The sequence below is a fragment of the Pseudophryne corroboree genome, chromosome 5 (genome assembly GCF_028390025.1).
Source record: "Pseudophryne corroboree isolate aPseCor3 chromosome 5, aPseCor3.hap2, whole genome shotgun sequence".
NCBI lineage: Eukaryota > Metazoa > Chordata > Amphibia > Anura > Myobatrachidae > Pseudophryne > Pseudophryne corroboree.
The window spans coordinates 243,095,063-243,116,396 of record NC_086448.1 but is presented as its reverse complement, the minus strand read 5'-3'; the positions used below and the strand labels follow the sequence as shown (position 1 = coordinate 243,116,396).

The 21,334-nt window shown below is 45.5% G+C and overlaps 1 protein-coding gene across 1 annotated transcript in view; it reads right to left on the bottom strand.

The window, feature by feature from the left end:
- Positions 1-13,687, bottom strand: part of UBE2E2 (ubiquitin conjugating enzyme E2 E2) — a 511,995-nt gene extending 498,308 nt beyond the window's left edge. The window contains exon 1 of the mRNA XM_063922208.1: positions 13,599-13,687. Within this exon, the coding sequence (XP_063778278.1) occupies positions 13,599-13,652 (54 nt within the window). The 5' untranslated portion in view covers positions 13,653-13,687. The remainder of the gene's footprint in view (positions 1-13,598) is intronic.
- Between the last annotated feature and the right edge of the window lie 7,647 nt (positions 13,688-21,334).

The following is a 21,334-nucleotide window of genomic DNA, read 5'->3' as shown; positions in this document are numbered from 1 at the left end:
TCCGGGACCTCCTTCCCGATGCTATTCAATTTGCATTGAATTGAATCAACCCCAGCCACTATCTTGCATTCTTCACAGTCGCTGAAAGCTAAGGACCTGGAAAATTAGAAACAACTCTAAAATAGAAAAAGAATAAATAAGCAATAATATTTGTCAACATCCTACATTGTACCACAATATGCCATATTAAAAAATCGAAATAATATGCAGGTGGATAAAAAATGACCTTGTGGCCATTGACATTTGTCTTTCTCAGTACAGTATAGCCACTATACTATAGCGTGATATAGAATGCTGACTCTGTCACAAAGTCAACATAGCATTATTACAGTATTTAAGAACTAACGCCACATAACACTAACATGTAAGGGTGGCATTATTACTGTTGACATCTCAATGTTAATATAATCACCATGTCAACATTTTTACTGTCAACTTTTCAATCAGCAGGACATTCTAAATGATGACATAACGACTACATGCCGTACGGTAGTACTGTATTCTACTGAAAGGGACCTTACTTTTTTTTGTGTGTGTTTAAAGTGGAAATGAAAGTGTTAATTATAAAAACACTGGGCCTGATTCAGCTTTGTAAGCAAAGCAAAAAGCAAGCAACTGGGAAACACCATGTTGAACTGCAATTGGAGCAGATGTATTATGTACAGAGAGAGTTAGATTTGGGTGGGGTGTGTTAAACGTACATTGCAGGGTAAAAAAATAAGAATTTACTTACCGATAATTCTATTTCTCGGAGTCCGTAGTGGATGCTGGGGTTCCTGAAAGGACCATGGGGAATAGCGGCTCCGCAGGAGACAGGGCACAAAAGTAAAGCTTTCCGATCAGGTGGTGTGCACTGGCTCCTCCCCCTATGACCCTCCTCCAAGCCAGTTAGGTACTGTGCCCGGACGAGCGTACACAATAAGGGAGGAATTTTGAATCCCGGGTAAGACTCATACCAGCCACACCAATCACACCGTACAACTTGTGATCAAAACCAGTTAACAGTATGATAACAGAGGAGCCTCTGAAAGATGGCTTCTTAACAATAACCCGAATTAGTTAACAATAACTATGTACAATTATTGCAGATAATCCGCACTTGGGATGGGCGCCCAGCATCCACTACGGACTCCGAGAAATAGAATTATCGGTAAGTAAATTCTTATTTTCTCTATCGTCCTAGTGGATGCTGGGGTTCCTGAAAGGACCATGGGGATTATACCAAAGCTCCCAAACGGGCGGGAGAGTGCGGATGACTCTGCAGCACCGAATGAGAGAACTCCAGGTCCTCCTTAGCCAGAGTATCAAATTTGTAAAATTTTACAAACGTGTTCTCCCCTGACCACGTAGCTGCTCGGCAAAGTTGTAATGCCGAGACCCCTCGGGCAGCCGCCCAAGATGAGCCCACCGTCCTTGTGGAGTGGGCCTTTACAGATTTAGGCTGTGGCAGGCCTGCCACAGAATGTGCAAGTTGGATTGTGCTACAGATCCAACGAGCAATCGTCTGCTTAGACGCAGGAGCACCCATCTTGTTGGGTGCATACAATATAAACAACGAGTCAGATTTTCTGACTCCAGCTGTCCTTGCAATATATATTTTTAATGCTCTGACAACGTCCAGTAACTTGGAGTCCTCCAAGTCACTTGTAGCCGCAGGCACTACAATAGGCTGGTTCAGATGAAATGCTGACACCACCTTAGGGAGAAAATGCGGACGAGTCCGCAGTTCTGCCCTGTCCGAATGGAAAATCAGATATGGGCTTTTGTAAGATAAAGCTGCCAGTTCTGACACTCTCCTGGCCGAAGCCAGGGCTAGTAACATGGTCACTTTCCATGTGAGATATTTTAAATCCACCTTTTTTAGTGGTTCAAACCAATGAGATTTTAGAAATTCCAAAACCACATTGAGATCCCACGGTGCCACTGGAGGCACCACAGGAGGCTGTATATGCAGCACTCCCTTAACAAAAGTCTGGACTTCAGGAACTGAAGCCAATTCTTTTTGAAAGAAAATCGACAGGGCCGAAATTTGAACCTTAATAGATCCCAATTTGAGACCCATAGACAATCCTGATTGCAGGAAATGTAGGAATCGACCCAGTTGAAATTCCTCCGTCGGAGCACTCCGATCCTCGCACCACGCAACATATCTTCGCCAAATGCGGTGATAGTGTTGCACGGTTACTTCCTTCCTTGCTTTAATCAAAGTAGGAATGACTTCTTCCGGCATGCCTTTTTCCTTTAGGATCCGGCGTTCAACCGCCATGCCGTCAAACGCAGCCGCGGTAAGTCTTGAAACAGACAGGGACCCTGCTGAAGCAAGTCCCTCCTTAGAGGTAGAGGCCACGGATCTTCCGTGATCATCTCTTGAAGTTCCGGGTACCAAGTCCTTCTTGGCCAATCCGGAACCACTAGTATCGTTCTTACGCCTCTTTGCCGTATAATTCTCAATACTTTTGGTATGAGAGGCAGAGGAGGAAACACATACACCGACTGGTACACCCAAGGCGTTACCAGCGCGTCCACAGCTATTGCCTGCGGATCTCTTGACCTGGCGCAATACCTGTCCAGTTTTTTGTTGAGGCGAGACGCCATCATGTCCACCATTGGTCTTTCCCAACGGGTTACCAGCATGTGGAAGACTTCCGGATGAAGTCCCCACTCTCCCGGGTGAAGGTCGTGTCTGCTGAGGAAGTCTGCTTCCCAGTTGTCCACTCCCGGGATGAACACTGCTGACAGTGCTATCACATGATTCTCTGCCCAGCGAAGAATCCTTGCAGCTTCTGCCATTGCACTCCTGCTTCTTGTGCCGCCCTGTCTGTTCACATGGGCGACTGCCGTGATGTTGTCCGACTGGATCAACACCGGTTTTCCTTGAAGCAGAGGTTCTGCCTGGCTTAGAGCATTGTAGATTGCTCTTAGTTCCAGAATGTTTATGTGAAGAGACGTTTCCAGGCTCGTCCACACTCCCTGGAAGTTTCTTCCTTGTGTGACTGCTCCCCAGCCTCTCAGGCTGGCGTCCGTGGTCACCAGGATCCAATCCTGTATGCCGAATCTGCGGCCCTCCAATAGATGAGCACTCTGCAACCACCACAGAAGAGATACCCTTGTCCTTGGAGACAGGGTTATCCGCTGGTGCATCTGAAGATGCGACCCTGACCATTTGTCTAACAGATCCCTCTGGAAAATTCGTGCATGGAATCTGCCGAATGGAATTGCTTCGTAAGAAGCCACCATTTTTCCCAGGACTCTTGTGCATTGATGTACAGACACCTTTCCTGGTTTTAGGAGGTTCCTGACAAGCTCGGACAACTCCTTGGCTTTTTCCCCCGGGAGAAAAACCTTTTTCTGAACCGTGTCCAGAATCATCCCTAGGAACAGCAGACGAGTTGTCGGCATTAACTGGGATTTTGGAATATTCAGAATCCAGCCGTGCTGTTTTAGCACTTCTTGAGACAGTGCTAATCCCCTCTCTAGCTGTTCTCTGGACCTTGCCCTTATTAGGAGATCGTCCAAGTATGGGATAATTAATACGCCTTTTCTTCGAAGAAGAATCATCATCTCGGCCATTACCTTTGTAAAGACCCGAGGTGCCGTGGACAATCCGAACGGCAGCGTCTGAAACTGATAGTGACAGTTTTGTACAACGAACCTGAGGTACCCCTGGTGTGAGGGGTAAATTGGAACGTGGAGGTACGCATCCTTGATGTCCAAGGACACCATAAAGTCCCCTTCTTCCAGGTTCGCTATCACTGCTCTGAGTGACTCCATTTTGAACTTGAACTTCTTTATGTACAGGTTCAAGGACTTCAGATTTAGAATAGGTCTTACCGAGCCGTCCGGCTTCGGTACCACAAATAGAGTGGAATAATACCCCTTTCCCTGTTGTAGAAGAGGTACCTTGACTATCACCTGCTGAGAGTACAGCTTGTGAATGGCTTCCAAAACCGTCTCCCTTTCGGAGGGGGACGTTGGTAAAGCAGACTTCAGGAAACGGCGAGGCGGATCTGTCTCTAGTTCCAACCTGTACCCCTGAGATATTATCTGCAGGATCCAGGGATCTACCTGCGAGTGAGCCCACTGCGCGCTGAAATGCTTGAGACGACCGCCCACCGCCCCCGAGTCCGCTTGAGAAGCCCCAGCGTCATGCTGAGGCTTTTGTAGAAGCGGGGGAGGGCTTCTGTTCCTGGGAAGGAGCTGCCTGTTGGTGTCTCTTCCCCCTTCCTCTGCCTCGTGGCAGATATGAATATCCCTTTGCTCTCCTGTTTTTAAAGGAACGAAAGGACTGCGGTTGAAAAGTCGGTGTCTTTTTCTGTTGGGGAGTAGCTTGAGGTAAAAAGGTGGATTTCCCGGCTGTAGCCGTGGCCACCAAATCTGATAGACCGACTCCAAATAACTCCTCCCCTTTATACGGCAAAACTTCCATATGCCGTTTTGAGTCCGCATCGCCTGACCACTGTCGCGTCCATAAACTTCTTCTGGCCGAAATGGACATAGCACTTACCCGTGATGCCAGTGTGCAGATATCCCTCTGTGCATCACGCATATAAAGAAATGCATCCTTTATTTGCTCTAAAGACAGTAAAACATTGTCCCTATCCAGGGTATCAATATTTTCAATCAGGGACTCTGACCAAACTACTCCAGCACTGCACATCCAGGCTGACGCTATAGCTGGTCGTAGTATAACACCTGTATGTGTGTATATACTTTTTTGGATATTTTCCATCCTCCTATCTGTTGGATCTTTAAGTGCGGCCGTCTCAGGAGAGGGTAACGCCACTTGTTTAGATAAGCGTGTGAGCGCCTTATCCACCCTAGGAGGTGTTTCCCAGCGCGCCCTAACCTCTGACGGGAAAGGGTATAAAGCTAATAACTTCTTTGAAATTAGCATCTTTTTATCGGGGGCAACCCACGCTTCATCACATACATCATTTAGTTCTTCTGATTCAGGAAAAACTATAGGTAGTTTTTTCACACCCCACATAATACCCTGTTTAGTGGTACCAGTAGTATCAGCTAAATGTAACGCCTCCTTCATTGCCAAAATCATATAACGTGTGGCCCTACTGGAAAATACGGTTGATTCGTCACCGTCGCCACTGGAATCAGTGCCTGTGTCTGGGTCTGTGTCGACCGACTGAGGCAAAGGGCGTTTTACAGCCCCTGACGGTGTTTGAGGCGCCTGGACAGGCACTAACTGATTGTCCGGCCGTCTCATGTCGACAAACGACTGCTTTAGCGTGTTGACACTATCCCGTAATTCCATAAATAAAGGCATCCATTCTGGTGTCGACCCCCTAGGAGGTGACATCCCCATATTTGGCAATTTGCTCCGCCTCCACACCAATATCGTCCTCATACATGTCGACACACACGTACCGACACACAGCAGACACACAGGGAATGCTCTTAACGAAGACAGGACCCCACTAGCCCTTTGGGGAGACAGAGGGAGAGTTTGCCAGCACACACCAAAAGCGCTATATATGACAGGGATAGCCTTATAATAAGTGCTCCCTGTATAGCTGCTTTTATAATATAATTTTTGCCACTATTTTGCCCCCCCTCTCTTGTTTTACCCTGTTTCTGTAGTGCAGTGCAGGGGAGAGACCTGGGAGCCGTCCTGACCAGCGGAGCTGTGTAAGGAAAATGGCGCTGTGTGCTGAGGAGATAGGCCCCGCCCCTTTTCCGGCGGGCTCGTCTCCCGCTCTTTAGTGTATTCTGGCAGGGGTTAAATATCTCCATATAGCCCCGGAGGCTATATGTGAGGTATTTTTTAGCCAAATAGGTTTTCATTTGCCTCCCAGGACGCTCCCCTCCCAGCGCCCTGCACCCTCAGTGACTGCCGTGTGAAGTGTGCTGAGAGGAAAATGGCGCACAGCTGCAGTGCTGTGCGCTACCTTTAGAAGACCGAGGAGTCTTCTGCCGCCGATTCTGGACCTTTTCATGTTTCAGCATCTGCAAGGGGGCCGGCGGCGAGGCTCCGGTGACCATCCAGGCTGTACCTGTGATCGTCCCTCTGGAGCTGATGTCCAGTAGCCAAGAAGCCAATCCATCCTGCACGCAGGTGAGTTCACTTCTTCTCCCCTAAGTCCCTCGTTGCAGTGATCCTGTTGCCAGCAGGACTCACTGTAAAATAAAAAACCTAAGCTAAACTTTCTCTAAGCAGCTCTTTAGGAGAGCCACCTAGATTGCACCCTTCTCGGCCGGGCACAAAAATCTAACTGGCTTGGAGGAGGGTCATAGGGGGAGGAGCCAGTGCACACCACCTGATCGGAAAGCTTTACTTTTGTGCCCTGTCTCCTGCGGAGCCGCTATTCCCCATGGTCCTTTCAGGAACCCCAGCATCCACTAGGACGATAGAGAAATAAAGCTGTCTAACATTTGTGGGCTACATGCAAAAGCAGCCAATATTTACCCTGCACAGAAACAATAAAAACCCACCAAAATATAAATCTCTCTACACGTTACATCTGCCCCATCTGCAGTGCAACATGGTGTTGCCAATTTGTGTGCTTTTCTTGCTTTGCTTACAAACTTGAAATAGGTCCAATGTACACTCTAGTAGTCTATGGTGAACATAGGGCAGGGTGCCACCTGGGGAAATAGGAGACCTCTGCATGAAACGAAGGTGCTCGCTCACAAGAAATGAGGAGTTGACACTCAAGGTCACAAGGCTGCAGCCCGTTAGTCATTATTGGGGGCGTTCCAGGCACTTATGGAGATGCTACTCCCAAGCTACCCGCACCATCAGCAAACGCTATAATGCAAATTATCTCACTCACGTGACACTGCGGCTTGTGGATGAGAGCAAGCTGTTTCATCGGGGCGTCTCCATAAGTGCAGGGCACATTTTGTCATTTTAAAATCATGGAAACACTAAACTTTATAGATACATGTATTTATAAATTTGTAATTTTACACTGATATAAACTGTACAACCTCAGCCTCTTCATATTAACATTTATATAGCAACAGGATATTACGTTGCACTTTATAATTGGGAGCCGTCATGTGAATAGTACTGCATGTATTTATTGAAAGAAATAACTGTACTATGGCAATGGTTACAGGTCAATGTACCGGAATATCTCTGCACCCTTTTTACAAGCAAGTGTCATCCCATATAATAGCAGCTTATCTCCTATATTTACTCTCTCTTCTCCTTTGTCCAGAACATCTGCTGGGAACCATTACAATTATTTCTCTATATCCAGAGCTTCCAGGCATTGCATTATAAAATGCTGTGCTATTACTGCAGCCAGATCAGCACTATTATAAAGGGGACCCAAGGGTGAAGCAGATGTGACAGTATGAATCTCTAAATGTAGGAAACCGATTATAACGATTCCCGGCAGATGCAGAGAGAACAGTTTCGGGTGTGGGGAAGACAACCAGCAGCTGTTCAACATTTCATTTGCTCTTAGGCTAAGACCTTGGAACTGTTCAAGTCACTGCCCAGCAACTACCTGTTAAATACTTGCTAGAAGATCTGCATTGGAATGTGAACTGGAACTTCTTTAAACAAATCCAATATAATAGTTACGAGCAGGGAGTTCTAAAATACACCCAAATGATACATGCAGGATTTCAATTACATTTTAGTAACTGTTCTTAAGGAGTGTCCCATATGTTTCTCTTAAAGCAATGAAATGATTCCACTTGCAGTGAAGTGAGGCACTAATGATGTATTATTAAAGATAGTCATCAATCTCCATACAAGAGGATAATCTAAGTGACAGACACTGTTTATGCAGTGCAAACCATGATGTACTTTTGAAGTCCCTCACAGATTTAGTGAGAAACAAGTGATTCCTTGGCTCATTAATGTAAGTAGAGACACATTAACGCAACACCTTAAAGAAACTACCATCATGATTTGGTAATTGGCTGTAGAACAAGTTTTCAAAGTGTAGAGTAGATATTTTGGATTACCAAACACAGGTAAAGGAAACTTTTAAGAGGCTCTACTGTAGCTAAGAACATTTTATTGACATTTAAATTATTCATTTGAACATTATCCAAATCAGGGTTGGAAAAAAAAACTAAGATTTTTTTTTTTTTAATTTAAAAAAAATAATAATAATAATGTTTGGGGTTAAAAAAAAAATTTGACATTACTATTTTAATGAGAAAAAAATGAATCCTGCTTATTAATGCTATAAAAGCAGTCAACGCAGCATTTTGGGGGAGTGATTCAGACAACGCAGGTGTGTACGGATCATTTTCAGGACATGGCGGCATTGTGCTTGCGTGTATGCAGGGGGTCTACCTTAATTTCCCATTCTCTGATGTAATTGCAATTGATTTGCGATCACATCGCTGAGCGGCAGTTTGCATGTTGGGCCGTCATGCCCTGTGCTGGGTGGCCCCCAACATGTGATTGAAAGCAGTAGTAGATTCTGCTATTTAAAACCTTAATGAGGTCCTTAGTACCTCGCTAATCTGGGTCACCCTTCCACCATATCTATAGCTCTGCTGTGTGTGACCACAAGAGACCACAAGCAACAAGAATGTGGACTAATAACAGTGGGATTCCCTTGTAATAGCTTTTTTTTCTTCACGATGACGTGCCTGAAGTCACAGCATAATAAATAAGCCAGAGTGTGTTTTTATTAAAAAAATAAATAAAATAAAAATTGGTATTAAACCAACCTATAGTAGCATTAAGTGCCAAATCATGGATGCTGTGGTTGCCCACTGGTCTCCCTGCTGACATACCCCTTCCACAGCCATTTTAAAGTGCCAAATAAAAATGTTCATCTAGATGCTAATGGAGCTTTAAATTATGTTTTATGCATGAAACGACAGCACATGGTTTGTTTTTAATGACTTATGTGCTTCTACTTCATATTACCTAATTTAGACATAAATAGTAAAAACTTTTTCTATATACCAGTGGTTTTCAACTCTAGTCCTCAAGTACGCCCTGTTTTGGGACGTTCTTTAATCATGCACTCACCTGTTTCTTGCAGTTTGCAGTCAGTAATTATTCTAGATAGAAGTCCTCAAAACAGGACTTGCAGGAAATCTTGAGACCCACAGTTATGTTATTTACTGTTCCTAGACGTTTACGAAGCTGATTATACAGAAACTACAACATATTTTTTAGTTTTGTTTTTTTAGCTTCGTTATCCTATCAATCTTCATGTCAACAATGAGTTTTTAAGCACAATGGGCTCGATTCAATTCAGCATGGATTTAATAGCGCCAGGAGGGAGCTCTCGGAGCTATTTAATGCGGCGCGTTGTCATCCCCGGCCAAAGGATTTCTTCTCTCACCCCTCCAGGAGTCCTAACAGAAATCCGACAAAACTTGCGCAATGCTGTTTTGTGCCGCAGCGCGGACAATACATCGCGGCGGGCACTTCAGATGGAGAAGGCCCGTTCTAGCGCCTAAACACCCTGTTTAGCCCGCAAGAACCGGCCTTCCTCTACATGACGCACAGAATTGAATAGCACCAGGAGCTACTTTCCGGGGCTATTCAATCCGTGCAAAATTGAATCGAACCCTTTGAATCTAAGGGGGAAAAAAGGGTTTTGTTTTTGCTAAATTAGAATTAAACTTTTTTTTAAATATTAAATCAGAAAATGAAAAAGTTTATTTCCAAAATATCAGCTTCCAAACTGAATAATATTTGTGTTCCCCTTGAATAATGTTCCTGGTCATGGGAGGTTTGGAACTTTCTTACATTTATGTAACACTCCAACTACAGCAGAAAACATTTTAGTTTTTCCTCATCTCAGTAGGAATATGATTATTACACAGAATTAAAGGGTTTCCAATGTCATAAAAGCTAAACTATTGAAATGCATATCTTATGGGGGTACACACGGAGCAATTTTTTCCTATATTCTAAGCAATCTCACTAGATCGCTTAGAAATTAAGCACAAATCGCTCAGTGCATGCCCTGCAGCGATGTGCGGCCCCGCACGTCGTTATCGTCGGCTCAGATCATTCAAGCATGCAGTATAAATCTAGTCAGATCGCTTAGCAAGTGAGTTCAAGTCGCCCGTGTATACAGAAATAAGCGATAGTGATCTACGTCACCCAAATCACTCCCTGTATCTCCCTGAGCCCTCCTCGTTATTCACACTGCACACCACGCTAAGAAGGAGCCTAAAATGTGAAGAAGGGGAGTTCTATATAGTTTGGTAAGTACACTTTACCACCAACGGCTTTTTTGCTTAGCACAAATCGCCTTACACTAACTCACTTAGCACACATCGCTACGTGTGTATGCCCCATTAGACTAACTACCAAAATAACTGACTATCGCTAACAACGGATCATCTATTTCAGCACACTAAACAAAATAGCATTTACAAACACTGATGCTGATTTAAAGCCACAAAACCTGCAGATGATGTGTAGCAAATTTAGTGTTGAATAAACCTATTTATCAGTCCATACGCACATGACAAAGTTTGTGCCAACTCTACATCCTGACTACTAACGTTAACGTACAACATTTATTAAACATTTACATTTTTCTCCTAAAATATTGATGGAGCCCTATCTATGTATTAATTTAATCATGAAATTTAAGTAATCTGGGAGTACTTTCCTTAATGTACCCTCTGTACTATAGACCCTAAAGCTTATTTAAGAGTCTCATTATATAACACGCACACAGGGTGAGTGCACACAAGGGGGAATTAAACTGTTTCTCCCCACGGTCGCCACTAGATGGCACCCAACAGAGCAATTTAATTGTTGGTCCGTTTACGTGCCTTGAGCCGAAGGGAGACATTTCTGCTCACAGGACCCCATGTCAGTGAGCTGAAATGTGTGAAAAGTGACCCATTTTGGCACCCAAACCGTTTTTTCGCGTTGCGCCACCTCTTTAGGCGGGAGATCCAAGCGTGATAAACAATTTAAATAACTGAATCTCCCCCATATACCATATTCAACAAAGTGTTGTGATTTTCCCAGCTTCTTTCAATACAAAATGCCATAATTTGTATCCCGCAGTCTCAGCCACCCTAAAGGCCCATACACACTGGGCAATTTTGAGCTGAAAGCAGGTCACTTTTGCTGTTTTGAGTTGCTTTCAGCTCAAAGCCGCCCAGTGTGTATGAGCAAGCGGTGAGCACTGATACGCGCTCCCGCTTCATCGCTGGCAGCCGCCGTTCATCTACTAGTATTACCAGTAGATGAACGGCGGGGTGAGCGGCTTTCCATAGCGTCCTGCTATGGAAAGCTGCTCACCCCCGCTCACATCGCTGCGTGGAAAAGCGCTCAGTGTGTATGCACCGAGCGCTTTTCTGCCCAGCGATGTCAGCGATCATCGCTATGCATACACGCTGGGCAAAAACACTCAGTGTGTATGAACCTTAACTCACTATCCATGGAAGAATCTCTATAAACTGACTCATTTGTGCACAAATAAACGAACTACTATACAAAACATTATTTATGCAGAGTTGCATCTTCATACATTTATAAATTAAATTTAGTTATTTAAATCTGTTGCTTGTACAATGAGACAGTGCAGACAACCCATACATTGCAGTTTCTTGCAGATTTACAAATCTCATCTGCAAATAATTGACATTCATAAGTAATTTAAACTGTCCAACAACACTGTATGACTATCTGGCAGGTAAAAAAATCCAAAGTAACAATCATAGCTATAGTATGTGACTGCTCATTTATTACTGTAATACAAAATGTCATGGGACAGAGTTAACTAGTCCTAACTCTGAACAGATCCCAGCACAGGTATTTAGCATAACAGAATAGTTGTGCCTTTAGGGCAGGGGTGGGGAACCTTCGGCCCTCCAGGTGTTAAACTACACATCCCAGCATGCCCTGCAACAGTTTTAGCATGGCCAAATAGCAAAACTGTAGCAAGGCATGCTGGTATGTGTAGTTCAACAACAGCTGGAGGGACAAAGGTTCCCCATCCCTGCTTTAGGGAATGCTCTTCCATACCAAGTTTCACAGCAATGGAACCAACTGGATTTCTTCTCACAGTATGAATTTAGTGTACACATTATGCAAACAAATACCAATATTTAACATGTATTCTTTTATTAAAGTTATAGTATATGGGCATAAAGGTTGGGTTAATGTCCCCAGTTGGAAAACTATAGTTATCAAGCTACTTATCTAATTGCAGTAATCGCCATTAACTATGAGAAAGGTATCAGTATATTAATTGTAAATTGGAAAGTTTTATTCAATACACTGTGGACAAGTATGGGTTTTGCTGTTGCAATGGCTTTCTAGGGTTTGTTAAAACATAACAATTTATAATGCTATGCACGCTCACAATACAGCTAAAACGGCACTATCTTTGCATACACGAGAAACATCGATCCTCCTGATGGTAGGAGGAAGTGAACCACATGGGAGCTATAAAAGAAAAGAAAAATGGAAGCAAGGACACAAAATGCACAATTTAGTTCCATCCATTCTCTGTTTTTAATTGTATATCCTTATAGAGGTCAACTTCTGCGTCCAAGTTTTTTTAAAGGACGGTATGGGAACTACTCAGAACAAAATGGATGACAATTAAACCAAGCAACACTTCTGTTATGACTTTCTGAAACAGGTTAAGAAACAGTGGAAGAGATGAACTTTTTTTTTTAAAAACCTAAACAAATGCACCATTTAATGTACACGACATGGAACACACAACAAGCTATGTAAAGGTTGACCAAGACAATAACGGAGCATTCCATGACTTCAGAAAACAGCTCATATCAGTGCCTAGATCATCAAATGAATACAATTATTAGAGTTTTGCTAAACTGTTCTGTGTAGATGGAAATGCACCGTTGAGAGGTGGAAATGTAAATTGCCATTTCCCCAGTAAATGTAGCATGCTGCTCACTCCTGCATAGCAGGGGAGTGGATCAAAGAACGAAAGACTAATAATAAATTGGTACACAATGGATCTGACAAGAGACTGCATTTTACAGTCCACAGCATTAGAAGAAATGGGGGACGCCGCACCAAATCAATCCTATTATATATTAATTAGGTCTTGTTTCAGTAACCCCTTATAGGGAAAATTGCTAATGGATTTTAAGTAAAATCCTAGCATTATTTTTACACAAGAGTACGGATTTATGTAGGACTCGCCAGGTCTAGCACTGGGCACATAATGACAACCTATAGATAGAGGGGTGGGCTCAGTCCCTAAACCAGAACAAAATCATCATACAATATTCCCTGCATCTCCCATAGTGAGAGCCAACCAGCAACTACTGGAATAGGAAAAACTACTGTAAATGTGGAATAGTAAAAGTACTTAGAGGAGGGGGCATGAGAGCAGCTGCAGAGGCAGACACTAGGGATGTGGATGGATACAGAATATGCAGGGGCTGCTGTGGCTATGGGGGCTCGCAGTAACACACAGACAGTGACCCGCACAGAGGAGCCTCTCATTAGGCACCCTGCCGTGCAGCCATAAACTCGGGCTCATCCCCAACAGCGCCCAGTCCTGCGTGACACTGATGGATCAGACACCAATCCCAACACATTCAGCATGATGGGGTCTACGGGGGTCTGTGAGACGCCTACAACTGTCCTCTTGCACCGTACACGCAGCGGGACCGGGTCCCGGCACCTCTCGGGAACTCACCGTGCTCACCGACACCACCGTTCGCTGCTGGGGACGCGAGACTTCCCGGCGCATCCCAGCAGCGAACGGCGCATGCGCGGGCAAGTCTCGCCTCAACAGGGGCTGCGGGCGGCGCGAGACTTCCCCCAGCGCATGCGCGGCGGCCGGGACCAGGCGGGGGTGGGGGGGGTTTGTCCGTGGATTTGCGGGTGCACCTTGTAGCGACGTATTGTCAGCGAGGAAAACATAAGGGCGGAGAGAAGGAGAAACAAACGCATGAGTTACCATAGGAGAGAAATGATAGACATAGGAATAGCAATCATAGGAATATAAACAGATTAGCAGAAGTGGGTGTCAGATAGGAGAGTCCCCAGGGTTTAGAGCCGGCCCTAACCAATATGATGCCCTAGGCAAGATTTTGGCTGGTGCCCCCTAGCACCACAGCTGGTTCCGCCTCTGACCTTACACCTCTTTCCCAGCACCATCACCCCTCGCCCATAGCAGTCCTTATTTTGGTGTTTGTACCCCCTATATTTTAAAAAGGAACATTTCGCACATTTGGAGCACAGCCCAAATAGGGGTGTGTTTTTGCTGGCAAGGTGGGGCATGGCCAGATAATAGTATCCCCAATTCCAATTACACCACACAGTACTGCAACTTTATTCACATTTGATCATGTGATAGTGTCCATCATTCATATTACATCCCACAGTAGTATCACTTTACCTTATAAACATTACTCCTAACAGTAGAGCCCCTTATTCACATTACATCACACTGAATTGCTCCTTATTCACATTACACCACACCTTATTGCTCTTTATTCACATTAGACGACACAGTAGTGCCCTTTCTATATGCAATGCTACATAGTAGAGCACCTTATATACATAATGCCACACATTAGTAATTCATTTATACACATAATTCCACACAGTAATGCCCCTTACACATATGAGACACATTATTAATGTCCTTATAAACATAATGTGCCTTACACATTATGACAACCTTTATTAATGCCCTTTTACACATAATGTCCCTTACACATATGCCGCACATTATTTATGCCCTTATACACATAATGACACACATAGTGCCCCTTACACATATGTTGCACATTATTAGTACATTTTTGCATGACACACATAATGCTCCTTACACATATTCTGAACACTACTGCACAACCAACCCACTCACATGCACACAGCACTCACACAGCCACTAACACTGTGACCTCTGCCTCTGTTTGGATACAGATGTGTCCTCATAAATCTTGCCTCAAAGCTAACGCTGGGCACTTTTTTTTTAATGAAAATGCATCTTATTTGCATTGCTATGTGGCTAGGATGCACAAGCAGCTTCTGCCGATTAAAATGATATGCTGCATGCCTATATACTGTGTGAAACTGTGGCTGTATCTGCATATGAAATGCTACACACAGAATATAGGCATGCCGCATATCATTTTAAACAGCAGAAGCTGCTGATGCCCCTAGGCATATCAAATGCCCTAGGCAATTGCCTAGTTTGCCTATGCCTATGACCGGCTCTGCCAGGGTTAATTGGTTAACATCAAACCCTGATTATTTTTGAATGGCCATTGCCAAGTTGGTGTCATGGTTCGCCTGACTGGTACCACAAAAGTTAAGGTTTTGTGTAGGTGTGACACCAGCCTTGCATATCATATACCGTGCATCCTATTGATGGTCTGTTACCAGAGGCGGATTGGCCATAGGGTTCACAGGCAAGATTCCCGGTGGGCCGACGCACCCGCGGGGCCTGTTTTGTTTGAGGACATGTGGTCCTTTTTATAGACATAATGAATAAGATGCAAAATAATTTGCATTTATGGAAATGACTTTGCCACTTAGCCTGTGATTGCAGATGATCTAGTGCAGGGCTGGCCAAACCGGTCCTCGAGATCTACCAACAGTTCACATTTTCCAGACCACCTATCTGGTGCACAGGTGTAGTCATTACTAATTAAGATGTGCTGCATTCATTCCTAACTGACAATTCTACAGATCTCCAGGAGGCCTGGAAAACATGAACTGTTGCATAGCCTCCAACATGACCCGCCCCACTAGGTACAAAATGCTCTGTTTCTGGACTTCCCTCTTAATTTATTATTGCCATCACCTGTGAAGAAACATCTTTCTTATCATTTAACTAGTTCAACACAGGTGATGGAAATCATAAATTAAGAGGGAAGTCCAGAAACAGAGCATTTTGTACCTAGTGGGGCGGGTCATGTTGGAGGGTCTGCTGTTGGTAGATCTCGAGGACCGGTTTGGCCAGCCCTGATCTAGTGTATGCTCTGTCTGCCTGCTTGGCTGATATATAAGATTGAGTGAATAGTGATTGGGATACAGTTGGTATAAGCAAGAAAATATCTTTCTAAAGAATGATATAGTTTCCTAAATTCTGAAGGTGTATCATATAATGTGCTCATAACATTTAAATTTATTTATTTTTAACTTCCCCCTTGATTCTGGACATGCCCACTATCTGGAAAGTCTTGGGGGGAGGGTGCTGCTGCCATGGCCAGACCTTACACCTCTGGTGCTGCCCATGTGGGTCCACTAGTACAAATTTTTCCAGGGCCGCTTTTTGTTCCCAATCCGCCCCTGTCTGTTACCATTGTTCTGGAACCATTTGATGGTTGCAGTGTTCCATGTGTGCAGAAAAGACGGGTTCAGTATGATTTACAGACAGCCACAATACAGACGGTCATAATCCCTACAGCCATTGACCGACAGTCAAAATACAGACACTGTAAAAATACCGACATTCATTATGAGTTCAAAATGCCAACAGTCAGAATACCAACATTTGAAATGTTGACATGTCAAAATACAGACATGAGTTTTTCTGGGGGGTATGTGTCAATGTCGACATGTCACATGGCTCTCTGCATTCACCATGCTTCGGGCATGGTTCCTTGCTGCGCTTGCCACACTATTATATTCCTCCTCCAAGTCCACTGGGATGGTAAAGTATGAACAGGTCTGTTTTTTTTTGGCAAAAATTCCTTAATAACGCATGTCAGCATTTTGACATGTCGGCATTTCAAATGTCGGTATTCTGACTTGGTATTTGGAACATGTCGGCATAATAAATGTCGGTATTTTGGTCGTGCCGCTATTTTGACTGTCGGTCAATGGCTGTCGGAATTATGACCATCGGTATTGTGTCCGTCGGTAAATCAACTGCTATCCGAAGAGACACCCCTTCAGAGTAGAGATGTGCAGGTACGGATTTACTCAGTTCTTAACACTTAACTTCCATAAGCTCAGATCATTGGCTATCCAATAAGAAAAATTCAGACAAATCTGAGCTTATGGATGGGGTCAATTCATTTAGGAGCAAATTGGGTCCTATGAGTTGTTTTCATTGCAAATTTGCACATCAAATTTAATTTGCCATTCAATTCCAAACTCACATTGCGTTTTCCCAGCAATTTCACTTTTGTTTTTGCGCACTCACTTATGCAAATATATGGAAAAATGTCAGGACTTAGGGCCTGATTCATGCTTGTAAGTAAAGCAAAAAGCAAGCAACTGGGCAAAACCATGTGCACTGCAGGTAGGGCAGACATAACGTACAGAGATTTACATTTGGGTGGGGTGTGTTCAAACAAATATAATTGCAGTGTAAAAATAAAACTGCCTAACATTTGTGAGCTACATGCAAAAGCATATCTACCCTGCACAGAATAAAATCTAAATGTATTAGACGTTCAATAGAGAATTGCATTTGCGTACAAACGCGAATTGGGCCAGGGTCATTCCATGTCAGTTCAACCAGGCGTGTCCACCACCCATCCCAGATATCTACAAAAAAATTTAGTTAAGAGAGGATTTCAAAACAACTATTCTGTCAAATGTCTCGACTGTCTGACAATTAGTTGATTAAATATTGATTTCTCTTACGTCCTAGAGGATGCTGGGGACTCCGTAAGGACCATGGGGTATAGACCGGCTCCGCAGGAGACATGGGTACTCTAAAGAACTTTAGATGGGTGTGCACTGGCTCCTCCCTCTATGCCCCTCCTCCAGACCTCAGTTAGATCCTGTGCATAGAGGAGACTGGGTGCACTGCATGGGAGCTCTACTGAGTTTCTCTGAAAAAAGACGTTTTGTTAGGTTTTTTATTTTCAGGGAGCACTGCTGGCAACAGGCTCCCTGCATCGTGGGACTGAGGGGAGAGAAGCAGACCTACTTAAATGATAGGCTCTGCTTTTTAGGCTACTGGACACCATTAGCTCCAGAGGGTCGGAACGCAGGTCTCACCCTCGCCGTTCGTCCCGGAGCCGCGCCGCTGTCCTCACAGAGCCGGAAGATAGAAGCCGGGTGAGTATGAGAAGATAGAAGACTTCAAAGGCGGCAGAAGACTTCTGATCTTCTATGAGGTAACGCGCAGCGGTAACGCTGCGCGCCATTGCTCCCAACACACACACACTGGCGGCACTGTATGGGTGCAGGGCGCAAGTGGGGCGCCCGGGGCAGCAATTATTAACCCTCTGGGGACACTGGCATAGATCTATACTGCGGAGGCAGTATATTGCAAAAACCCCCGCCAGTATAAAGATTTGAGTGGGATCGAAGCCCGCCGGTAAGGGGGCGGATCTTGATTCCTCAGCACTAACCAGCGCCATTTTCTCCACAGCACGCTGCAGAGAAGCTGGCTCCCTGGACTCTCCCCTGCTGAACACATGTACAGAGGGCAAAAAAGAGGGGGAGGCACATTTAATTGGCGCAGTGAGTATATTTATAAAAGCGCTGTACTGACTGGGATATATTCCAGTGTCCGGTGGCGCTGGGTGTGTGCTGGCATATTCTCTCTCCGTCTCTCCAAAGGGCCTTATTGGGGGACTGTCTCCATATATATATATATATCTATATATATATATATATATATCCCTGAGTGTGTGGGGGTGTCGGTACGTGTGTGTCGGCATGTCTGAAGCGGAAGGCTCATCTAAGGAGGAGGTGGAGCAGATGATTGTGGTGTCTCCGTCGGCGACGGTGACACCTGATTGGCTGGATATGTGGAATGTTTTAAATGCAAATGTGTCTTTATTACATAAGAGAATGGACAAAGCAGAGTCCAGAGAAAAGACAGGGAGTCAATCCATGGCTTTGGCTGTGTCACAGGGCCCTCTAGGGTCTCAGAAACGTCCCCTGTCCCAAGTAGCAGACACTGATACCGACACAGATTCTGACTGCAGCGTCGACCACGATGATGCGAGGTTACACCCAAGGGTGGTCAAAAGTATTCATTATATGATTATTGCAATAAAAGATGTTTTGCATCTCACAGATGACCCCTCGGTCCCTGACACGAGGGTATGCATGTTTAAGGAAAAGAAACCTGAGGTAACCTTTCCCCCTCTCATGAGCTAAACGAGTTATTTGAAAAGGCTTGGGAAACTCCAGACAAGAAACTGCAGATTCCCAAGAGAATTCTTATGGCGTATCCTTTCCCTGCACAGGACAGGTTAGGGTGGAAATCCTCGCCCAGGGTGGACAAGGCTTTAATGTGCTTGTCCAAAAAGGTGGCGTTACCGTCTCCAGACATGGCAGCCCTCAAGGATCCTGCTGATCGCAGACAGGAAACTACCTTAAAATCAATTTATGCACATACGGTTGCCTGCTCAGACCGGCAATAGCGTCGGCTTGGGTTTGTAGCGCTGTAGCAGCTTGGGCAGATACTTTGTCATCTGACATTGATACCCTAAATAGGGATAGCATTTTATTGACCTTAGGTCACATTAAAGACGCAGTCTTATATATGAGAGACGCTTCGAGAAACGTTGGGCTGTTAGGATCGAGAGCCAACGCCATGGCGATTTCTGCTAGGCGAGCCCTGTGGACCCGCCAATTGACGGGTGATGCCGACTCAAAGAGACATATGGAAGTTTTGCCTTACAAGGGTGAGGTTTTATTTGGGGAAGGTCTCGCGGACCTGGTTTCCACAGCTACCGCGGGTATATCTACTTTTTTACCTTATGTTCCCCCACAGCAAAAGAAAATACCACAATATCAGATGCAGTCCTTTCGGTCGCATAAGTCCAGAAGAGGTCGAGCTCTTCCTTCCTCGCCAGAGGTAAGGGTAGAGGGAAAAGAATGCCTGCTACGGCTAGTTCCCAGGAGCAGAAGTCCTCCCCGGCTTCTACTAAATCCACCGCATGACGCTGGGGCTCCTCTGAGGGAGTCTGCGCCGGTGGGGGCACGTCTTCGACTCTTCAGCCACATCTGGGTTCAGTCAGAAGTGGATCCTTGGGCGATGGAAATTGTATCCCAAGGCTACAAGCTGGAATTCGAAGACGTGCCTCCTCGCCGATTTTTCAAATCGGCTTTACCAGCTTCTCCCCCAGAAAGGGAGATAGTTTTAGCTGCAATTCAGAAACTGTGTCAACAACAAGTGATTGTCAAGGTTCCCCTAGTGCAATAGGGGAAGGGGTACTATTCAACCCTGTTTGTGGTCCCGAAACCGGATGGCTCGGTCAGACCCATTCTAAATCTAAAATCCCTAAACCTGTACTTGAAGTTCAATTTCAAGATGGAATCGCTCCGGGCAGTTATTTCCAGCCTGGAAGGGGGGGATTTTATGGTGTCACTAGACATAAAGGATGCATACCTTCATGTCCCCATATATCCCCCTCATCAGGCATACCTGAGATTCGCTGTACAGGACTGTCATTACCAGTTTCAGACGTTGCCGTTTGGGCTTTTCACGGCCCCGAGGATTTTCACCAAGGTAATGGCGGAAATGATGGTGCTCCTGCGCAGGCAGGGAGTCACAATTATCCTGTACTTGGACGATCTCCTGATAAAAGCGAGATCGAGAGATTGTCATGACTAAGGTTTTGTGAACCCGGTGTTAGTGAAGTCTGTGCAGGCGACTGGAGGATTATATGAATACTACCACTGACCTGGTTTGGGACTGTTGTGGACTCTGGGTTTCTTCCGGTGGCTGGGAAGAGGAACCGCAGCAGAGATGGCCGAATCTAGGTTCTCCTCATGCAGGATTAGGTCGGCAGACAGGAGGCATGCTGAAGGTCTCCTGAAAGACAGAACTGGAAAGGCACTGATGAATCAGTGAAGAATACCAGGTATAATTGTGCTAAAGGGCACGGGGTGCTTGGAGACACTGAGGTGCTTGCGGACACTGAGGTGCTTGCGGACACTGAGGTGCTTGCGGACACTGAGGTGCTTGCGGACACTGAGGTGCTTGCGGACACTGGGGTGCTTGGAGACACTGGGGTGCTTGGAGGCACTGGGGTGCTTGGAGGCACTGGGGTGCGTGGAGGCACTGGGGTGCGTGGAGGCACTGGGGTGCGTAGAGGCACTGGGGTGCGTGGAGGCACTGGGGTGCGTAGAGACACTGGGGTGCGTAGAGACACTGGGGTGCTGAGGCACGGAGGTGCTGGAAGCACGGAGATGCTGAGGCACGGAGGTACTGAGGCACGGAGGTACTGAGGCACGGAGGTACTGAGGCACGGAGGTGCCGGAAGCACGGAGGTACTGAGGCACGGAGGTGCTGAGGCACGGAGGTACGGAGGTACGGAGATGCTGAGTCACGGAGGTACTGAGGCACTGAGGGGCTGAGGCACGGAGATGCTGAGTCACGGAGGTACTGAGGCACGGAGGTACTGAGGCACGGAGGTAATGAGGCACGGAGGTGCTGTGGCACGGAGGTGCTGTGGCACGGAGGTGCTGGAAGCACGGAGGTACTGAGGCACGGAGGTG